Source organism: Mycteria americana, unplaced genomic scaffold (assembly GCF_035582795.1).
Source record: "Mycteria americana isolate JAX WOST 10 ecotype Jacksonville Zoo and Gardens unplaced genomic scaffold, USCA_MyAme_1.0 Scaffold_161, whole genome shotgun sequence".
NCBI lineage: Eukaryota > Metazoa > Chordata > Aves > Ciconiiformes > Ciconiidae > Mycteria > Mycteria americana.
Window position 1 is genome coordinate 1 of NW_027445501.1, and position 9,568 is coordinate 9,568.

At 70.8% G+C, this 9,568-nt stretch overlaps 1 protein-coding gene across 1 annotated transcript; it reads right to left on the reverse strand.

Annotated features, from left to right (window-relative positions):
* Positions 1 to 335: 335 nt before the first annotated feature.
* On the reverse strand, positions 336 to 6,129 carry LOC142403281 (uncharacterized; the record flags this gene model as incomplete). Its single annotated transcript, XM_075489494.1, has 4 exons — positions 6,007 to 6,129; positions 1,610 to 2,768; positions 1,204 to 1,473; positions 336 to 1,162 (listed from the first exon to the last, which is right to left on the reverse strand). Coding segments are annotated over exons 2-4 (2,253 nt in total), but the record flags the coding sequence as incomplete, so codon positions are not given.
* Between the last annotated feature and the right edge of the window lie 3,439 nt (positions 6,130 to 9,568).

A 9,568-nucleotide genomic window follows, 5' to 3' on the forward strand; every position in this document is an offset into this window, starting at 1 on the left:
GGAGGGGACATGGACCAGGGATGGGGACAGGGATGGGGACAATGAGGTCCAGGAGGGGACAAGGATGGGGACAGGGGGGTCCAGGTGGGGACATGGACCAAGGATGGGGACAAGGATGGGGACAGGAGGGGACATGGACCAAGGATGGGGACAGGGATGGGGACAAGGATGGGGACAGGGGGGTCCAGGAGGGGACAAGGATGGGGACAGAAGGTCCAGGAGGGGACAAGGATGGGGACAGGAGGTCCAGGAGGGGACATGGACCAGGGATGGGGACAGAAGGTCCAGGAGGGGACAAGGATGGGGACAAGGGGGGGCCAGGAGGGGACACGGACGGCGACGGTGGGGGACGAGGAACGGGGCGTCAGGAGCTGGAGACCACACGGAGACGCCGCAGGGACGCGGAGGGGACCCGGGAGGGGACACGGGGGAGGGGACACCGAGACCGGGGGAGGGGAGGGGACCCGGGGGGGGGGGAGGGGACCCGGGGGGGTCCCTACCTTCTTGCGGTGGGGGTCGTTCTTGGCCAGGCAGGAGCGGGACAGGGCCAGGTAGCCGCCGATGACCTGGATCTCCTCGGCCGTGGGGTAGCGTTTCTTGGGGGGCCCCGGGGGAGCGGCCGGGGGGTCGGGGGGGGGTGGCGGAGGAGCGGGGGACCCCCCCTCGGGACCGTTGGCGGTCGCCCCTCGCCGGGGTCGCACCGTGATGGTGTTACCGCTACGGCGTTGCAGGGCCGGGTGGGCCGGAGGGGGCCCGGCTTCGCGGCGGGGAGCCCCTCGCATGGCGGCCGCCGCCCCGCCGCCCGTCCCCCGAACGGGGCCGCCCCGGGGTTGCCGGCGTCCGGTCCCTCCCCGGCGCCGCCCTCGACACGCCCCTGCGCGGGCGTCGCGGGCGTCACGGGCGTGGGTGCCGTGGGCGGCGGCGGCGGCGGCGGCGGGGTCACGGCGGGTGGCATGGCCGCCGCGGTGGGCCCGGAGGCCTTGGTTGGGCCTTGTCCCTCGGCCGGCCCGGTGCTCTCGTGGCCGTCTCCTGTCCCCCGTCCTGGTGTCCCCCGTCCTGGTGTCCCCTGTCCTGGTGTCCCCTGTCCCGGTGTCCCCTGCCCACCCGGTGTCCCCCGTCCCTCCACCATCTTCCAGCTCTTGACCATCCCCTTGACCGTCCCCTGGCCCTCAAGCGTCCCCAGGTCCTTGGTCGTCCCCTGACCCTCGACCGTCCCCGGGCTGGTGGCCAACCCGTGGCCCTTGACCGTCCTATGGGGCTCGGCCATCTGCTGTCCCTCAGCCGTCCCCCGTCCCTCAAGCGTCCCCAGGTCCTTGGTTGTCCCCTGGCCCTCGGTCGTCCCCGGGCTGGTGGCCAACCCGTGGCCCTTGACCGTCCTACAGCCCTCGGCCGTCCCTTGTCCCTCGACCGTCCCCAAGCCTTTGGCCGTCCCCCGTCCCTCGGCTGTCCCCGGGTCCTTGGTCGTCCCCAGACCTTCACCGTCCCCGGGCTGACGGCTGACCCACGGCCCTTGACCGGCCCCTGCCCCTCGGCCGGCCCCGCGCCCTTGGCTAAGCCCCATCCCTTGACCGTCCCAAGGCCCTTGACTGTCCCCCGCGTCTCAGCTGTCACCAGCTCCTTGGTTGTCCCCTGTCCTCCACCGCCCCCGGGCCGATGGTCAACCTGTGGCCCTCAGCCATCCCCTGTCCCTCCGCTGTCCCCACACCCTTGGGTGACCCCCGTGTCTTGAACGTCCCCGGGTCCTTGGTTGTCCCCTGACCCTCGACCGTCCCCGGGCTGGTGGCCGGCCCGTGGCCCTTGACCGTCCTATGGGGCTCGGCCATCTGCTGTCCCTCAACCGTCCCCTGTCCCTCAACTGTCCCCATGCCCTTGGTTGACCCCAAACCATCAACCGTCCCCGGGCTGGTGGCCAACCCGTGGCCCTTGACCGTCCTATGGGTCTCAGCCACCTGCTGTCCCTCAACCGTCCCCAAGCCCTTGGTTGTCCCCAGCCCCTCAACCGTCCCCGGGCTGGTGGCCGCCCCATGACTCTTGACCGTCCTATGGGTCTCAGCCACCTGCTGTCCCTCAACCGTCCCCGGGCTGGTGGCCAACCCGTGGCCCTTGACCATCCTATGGGTCTCAGCCACCTGCTGTCCCTCAACCGTCCCCAAACCCTTGACCACCCCCCGCGTCTCAACTGTCCCCACGCCCTTGCTTGTCCCCAGCCCCTCAACCGTCCCCGGGCTGGTGGCCGCCCCATGACTCTTGACCGTCCTATGGGTCTCAGCCACCTGCTGTCCCTCAACCGTCCCCGGGCCGGTGGCCAACCCACAACCCTCGGCCACCCCACGGCTCTCAGCCACCCGCCGCCCCTCCGCCCCGCCCGGCCCCTCGCGCCCCTCGTCCCCCGAGGTTGGGTGGCGGTCGGGGGACGTCCCGGGGGGGCTCTCGGGGAGCCCCTCGGTGCTGAGCGAGCGGGCGGGGGGCCGCGGGGCGAAGCGGCTGAGCAGGCGACTGACTCGACCCCGGGGGGGTTCGCTCTCCCCGCAGCGTTCCAGCCCCTCGGCGCTCCGGCTCAGCCCCGGCGCCAACGCCAGGGACCCCCCGGTGGGGACCCCCCCGCCGGCCGCCCCGGCTTTGGCTCGGCGCCTTTCCAGCAGCTCCCGCTTCCAAGGGGGCAACTGGGCCGCCCGGTCCCGCTGCTCCCGCTCGCGCCGTCGAGCCGCCTCCTCCTCCCGCCGGCGCCGCTCCAGCAGCTGCAGCTTCCAACCCGGCACCGCCATGGCCTGCCGCGGGATGGGGCGATGCGGGGGTCGGGATGGGGGAACGGGAGGGGAGGGGGGGGGAACGGTGGAGCTACAGGGGGTGGGGGAGGAATGGAGGATGGGGATTGAGGAACTGGGGATGGGGACGGTGGAGGGAACAGGGGTGGGGTTGGGGATGGTGGAGGGACCAGGGGTGGGGACAAGGACGGTGGAGGGACCAGGGATGGGGACGGGGATGGTGGAGGCACCAGGGATGGGTTGGGGATGGTGGAGGGACCAGGGGTGGGGACAAGGATGGTGGAGGGACCAGGGGTGGGATGGGGATGGTGGAGGCACCAGGGATGGGGACAAGGACGGTGGAGGGACCAGGGATGGGGACGGGGATGGTGGAGGGACCAGGGATGGGGTTGGGGATGGTGGAGGGACCAGGGTGGGGATGGGGATGGTGGAGGCACCAGGGATGGGGACAAGGACGGTGGAGGGACCGGGGATGGGGTTGGGGATGGTGGAGGGACCAGGGGTGGGATGGGGATGGTGGAGGGACCAGGGGTGGGGACAAGGACGGTGGAGGGACCAGGGACGGGGATGGTGGAGGCACCAGGGATGGGGTTGGGGATGGTGGAGGCACCAGGGTGGGGTTGGGGATGGTGGAGGCACCAGGGATGGGGACAAGGACGGTGGAGGGACCGGGGATGGGGTTGGGGATGGTGGAGGGACCAGGGATGGGGTTGGGGATGGTGGAGGGACCAGGGTGGGGATGGGGATGGTGGAGGGACCAGGGGTGGGGACAAGGACGGTGGAGGGACCGGGGATGGGGTTGGGGATGGTGGAGGCACCAGGGATGGGGTTGGGGATGGTGGAGGGACCAGGGGTGGGATGGGGATGGTGGAGGGACCAGGGGTGGGATGGGGACGGTGGAGGGACCAGGGGTGGGGACAAGGACGGTGGAGGGACCAGGGGTGGGGACAAGGACGGTGGAGGGACCAGGGATGGGGACAGGGATGGTGGAGGGACCAGGGTGGGGATGGGGATGGTGGAGGGACCAGGGGTGGGGACAAGGACGGTGGAGGCACCAGGGACGGGGATGGTAGAGGGACCAGGGATGGTGGAGGAACCAGGGATGGGGACAGGGACAGTGGAGGGACCAGGATGGGGACAGGGATGGTGACAAGGACGGTGAAGGAACCGGGGACGGGGATGGTGGAGGAACCAGGGATGGGGACAGGGACAGTGGAGGGACCAGGGATGGGGACGGGGATGGTGACAAGGACGGTGAAGGAACCGGGGACGGGGATGGTGGAGGAACCAGGGGTGGGGATGGGGACAAGGACAGTGGAGGCACCAGGGATGGGGTTGGGGATGGTGGAGGGACCAGGGGTGGGGACAAGGACGGTGGAGGCACCAAGGATGGGGACGGGGACAGTGGAGGAACCGGGGATGAGGGATAGGAAAGACACCAAGGATGGGGACAGGGATGTTGGGACCACTGGGACGGGGACACCGGGGACACCGGGGATGGGGGACAGGGATGTTGGTGGCCACCGGGACAGGGGACACCCGGGATGGGGGCCACCAGGGCCACTAGGGATGAGGGACGTCAGGGCCACCAGGGATGGGGGACATCAGGGCCACCAGGGATGGGGGACAGGGATGTTGGTGGCCACTGGGACGGGGGCCACCAGGGATGGGGGCCACCAGGGCCACCAGGGATGGGGGACAGGGATGTTGGTGGCCACTGGGACAGGGGCCACCAGGGATGGGGGACAGGGATGTTGGTGGCCACTGGGACAGGGGCCACCAGGGATGGGGGACAGGGATGTTGGTGGCCACTGGGACAGGGGCCACCAGGGATGGGGACAGGGATGTTGGTGGCCACTGGGACGGGGGCCACCAGGGATGGGAGCCACCAGGGCCACCAGGGATGGGGACAGGGATGTTGGTGGCCACTGGGACAGGGGCCACCAGGGCCACCAGGGATGGGGGACATCAGGGCCACCAGGGATGGGGGACAGGGATGTTGGTGGCCACTGGGATGGGGGCCACCAGGGATGGGGGACATCAGGGCCACCAGGGATGGGGACAGGGATGTTGGTGGCCACTGGGACAGGGCCACCAGGGATGGGGACAGGGATGTTGGTGGCCACTGGGACGGGGGCCACCAGGGATGGGAGCCACCAGGGCCACCAGGGATGGGGACAGGGATGTTGGTGGCCACTGGGAAGGGGGCTACCAGGGATGGGAGCCACCAGGGCCACCAGGGATGGGGACAGGGATGTTGGTGGCCACTGGGACAGGGGCCACCAGGGCCACCAGGAATGGGGGACATCAGGGCCACCAGGGATCGGGGACAGGGATGTTGGTGGCCACTGGGACAGGGGCCACCAGGGATGGGGGACATCAGGGCCACCAGGGATCGGGGACAGGGATGTTGGTGGCCACTGGGAAGGGGAACATCAGGGATGGGGGCCACCAGGGCCACCAGGGATGGGGGACAGGGATGTTGGTGGCCACTGGGACGGGGCCACCAGGGATGGGAGCCACCAGGGCCACCAGGGATGGGGACAGGGATGTTGGTGGCCACTTGGGACAGGGGCCACCAGGGCCACCAGGAATGGGGGACATCAGGGCCACCAGGGATCGGGGACAGGGATGTTGGTGGCCACTGGGACAGGGGCCACCAGGGATGGGGGACATCAGGGCCACCAGGGACGGGGACAGGGATGTTGGTGGCCACTGGGAAGGGGGCTACCAGGGATGGGAGCCACCAGGGCCACCAGGGATAGGGACAGGGATGTTGGAGCCACTGGGAAAGGGGGCTACCAGGGATGGGAGCCACCAAGGCCACCAGGGCCGGGCCCAGGGCCACCAAGGCCACCAGGGCCGGGGCGACAGAGCCCCCGGTGCGGGGACGCTGGCAGGACAGGGAGGGGACGCTTGGGGACATCGAGCCCCACCTCGTCACCCCCTCACGCTTCCGCGCGGGGCTGAACGGGATCCGGGGGGGGGGGGGGGTGGGGGGTGGACACCCGGGGTGACCCCCCCATAATTGGGGTGGGGGTGGGGGGGGTGAAGGGGGGGACCCCAACCCCAGGGCGGGGGTGCGGCCAGGGGAGCCGGGGAGCGCTGCCTTTGTCGGGGAAGGGCGGAGGAGGAGGAGGAGGAGGAGGAGGAAGGGGGGGGGGGGGGAGGGAAATCCCAGCCCCCCCCCCCCCCCGGGAGGGACCCAGTGGGGTGGGGGGAGGGGTCCCAGCGTACTCACCCGGGGCTGGAGCGGGACCCAGGCGTCCGGGAGGGACCCAGGCGTCCGGAGGGGGGGGGGGGGGGGGAGGAGGAGGAGGAGGAGGAGGAGGAGGAAGGCGGGGGGGGGATGAAAAGCGGCTTTTACCGGGGGGGGGGTGGGGGAGGGGAGGGATGACTCGCGTCCGGGCGGGTTTTCCCCCCCCCCCCCCCCCGGCTTTGTTGGGGGCTCGGAGGGACCCAAAAGGCGGCCGGGGGGGGGGGGGGGGGGGCGGGGTTAAATCCGCCAAAATCTGCCCGGAACCCAGGCGTCGGGGGGGGGGGAGGGGACCCCGGCATCCGGGGGGGGGGACTCAGGAGGGGGGGGGGGACACCCCGACATCCGGGGGGGGGGGGGGAGGTGACACAGGAGTCCCGGGGGGGGGACACCCAGGAGTCCGGGATGGACCCCGGGCCCCCCCAGTGGGGGGAGGGGGGCGGCTTTGTGTGCGGAAATGAGGGGGGGGGGGGGAGGGGGGGGGAGAGAGAACGGAGGGGCGGGGTCTATTCGAGGGGCGGGGCTTGTTCGGAGGGGGGCGGGGCCGCGGGGTGTTATTGTAGGGTCGCGCAGGCAGCGCCACCGCGCGGGGCCCCCAGATCCCCCCCCCAGATCCCAGTGATCCTCACACCCCCCCCCCCCCGGGATCCCCCCCTCCCCTCCCCCCCGAGCCTCTCAGGATCCCCCGGAGATCCCCGCCAGCGCCACTGCCCTGGATCCCCCGATCGCTGGGATCCCCCCCCATTAGCCCCTTGGGATCCCCCCATAACCCCCCCCCTGGGATCCCCCCATAACCCCTTGGGATCCCCCCCAATAGCCCCCCCTGGGATCCCCCCATAGCCCCTTGGGATCCCCCCATAGCCCCCCCTGGGATCCCCCCATAGCCCCTTGGGATCCCCCCATACCCCTTGGGATCCCCCCATAGCGCCCCCCTGGGATCCCCCCCATAACCCCCTTGGGATCCCCCCCATAGCCCCTTGGGATCCCCCCATAACCCCTTGGGATCCCCCCATAGCCCCCTGGGATCCGCCCATAACCCCTTGGGATCCCCCCCATAGCCCCCTGGGATCCCCCCATAGCCCCCCTGGGATCCCCCCCATAACCCCTTGGGATCCCCCCCATAGCCCCCCTGGGATTCCCCCATAGCCCCCTTGGGATCCCCCCATAACCCCTTGGGATCCCCCCATAGCCCCTTGGGATCCCCCCCATAGCCCCCTTGGGATCCCCCCATAACCCCTTGGGATCCCCCCCATAGCCCCCCTGGGATCCCCCCATAACCCCTTGGGATCCCCCCCATAGCCCCTTGGGATCCCCCCATAGCCCCCCTGGGATCCCCCCATAACCCCTTGGGATCCCCCCATAGCCCCCCTGGGATCCCCCCATAACCCCTTGGGATCCCCCCATAGCCCCCCTGGGATCCGCCCATAACCCCTTGGGATCCCCCCATAGCCCCTTGGGATCCCCCCATAGCCCCCCTGGGATCCCCCCGTAACCCCTTGGGATCCCCCCATAGCCCCCCTGGGATCCCCCCATAGCCCCTTGGGATCCCCCCCATAGCCCCCCTGGGATCCCCCCATAACCCCTTGGGATCCCCCCCATAGCCCCTTGGGATCCCCCCATAGCCCCCCTGGGATCCCCCCATAACCCCTTGGGATCCCCCCATAGCCCCTTGGGATCCCCCCCATAGCCCCCTTGGGATCCCCCCATAGCCCCCCTGGGATCCCCCCATAGCGCCTTGGGATCCCCCCCATAACCCCCTTGGGATCCCCCCATAGCCCCTTGGGATCCCCCCATAACCCCTTGGGATCCCCCCCATAGCCCCTTGGGATCCCCCCATAGCCCCCCTGGGATCCCCCCATAACCCCTTGGGATCCCCCCATAGCCCCCCTGGGATCCCCCCATAGCCCCTTGGGATCCCCCCCATAGCCCCCCTGGGATCCCCCCATAACCCCTTGGGATCCCCCCCATAGCCCCTTGGGATCCCCCCCATAGCCCCCCTGGGATCCCCCCATAACCCCTTGGGATCCCCCCATAGCCCCTTGGGATCCCCCCCATAGCCCCCTTGGGATCCCCCCATAGCCCCCCTGGGATCCCCCCATAGCGCCTTGGGATCCCCCCCATAACCCCCTTGGGATCCCCCCATAGCCCCTTGGGATCCCCCCATAACCCCTTGGGATCCCCCCCATAGCCCCCTTGGGATCCCCCCATAGCCCCCCTGGGATCCCCCCATAACCCCTTGGGATCCCCCCATAGCCCCTTGGGATCCCCCCCATAGCCCCCTTGGGATCCCCCCATAGCCCCTTGGGATCCCCCCCATAGCCCCCCTGGGATCCCCCCATAACCCCTTGGGATCCCCCCCATAGCCCCCCTGGGATCCCCCCATAGGCCCCTTGGGATCCCCCCATAACCCCTTGGGATCCCCCCCATAGCCCCTTGGGATCCCCCCATAGCCCCCCTGGGATCCCCCCATAACCCCTTGGGATCTCCCCATACCCCTTGGGATCCCCCCATAGCCCCCTTGGGATCCCCCCATAGCCCCCCTGGCATCCCCCCCATAACCCCTTGGGATCCCCCCATAGCCCCCCTGGCATCCCCCCATAGCCCCTTGGGATCCCCCCATAGCCCCCCTGGGATCCCCCCCATAACCCCTTGGGATCCCCCCCATACCCCTTGGGATCCCCCCATAACCCCTTGGGATCCCCCCCATAGCCCCCTTGGGATCTCCCCATAGCCCCGCTGGGCTCCCCCCATAACCCCTTGGGATCCCCCCATAGCCCCCCTGGCATCCCCCCCATAACCCCTTGGGATCCCCCCATAGCCCCCCTGCAATCCCCCCATAGCCCCTTGGGATCCCCCCCAAGGTCTCCCTGGATCCCCCCCCCCCCCTATCTCCAGGATTCACCCCGGGATCCTCCTGTCTGGGACCCCCGGGATCCCCCCATCCCCAGCTTCCCCCCCCCCCAGGATGTCCCGGATCCCTCCTGATCCCCAGGGTTCCCCCTCGGGACCCCCTGGATCCCCCCCCAATTCCCAGGATCCCTGCTCCCTGTGACCCCTCCGATCCTCCTGGATCCCCCCGACCCCCAGCATCCCCCCCCCCTCCTCGAGATCCCCCCTCCTGGGACCCCCTGGATCCCCCCGACCCCCAGCATCCCCCTCCCCCCGAGATCCCCCCTCCTGGGACCCCCTGGATCCCCCCGATCCCCAGCATCCCCCTCCCCGAGATCCCCCCTCCTGGGACCCCCTGGATCCCCCCCATCCCCAGCATCCCCCCCCCCCCTCCGAGGTCCCCCCTCCTGGGACCCCCTGGATCCCCCCGATCCCCAGCATCCCCCCCCCAGATCCCCCCTCCTGGGACCCCCTGGATCCCCCCGACCCCCAGCATCCCCCTCCCCAAGATCCCCCCTCCTGGGACCCCCTGGATCCCCCCGATCCCCAGCATCCCCCCCCCCGAGATCCCCCCTCCTGGGACCCCCTGGATCCCCCCGATCCCCAGCATCCCCCCCCCCGAGATCCCCCCTCCTGGGACCCCCCTGGATCCCCCCGA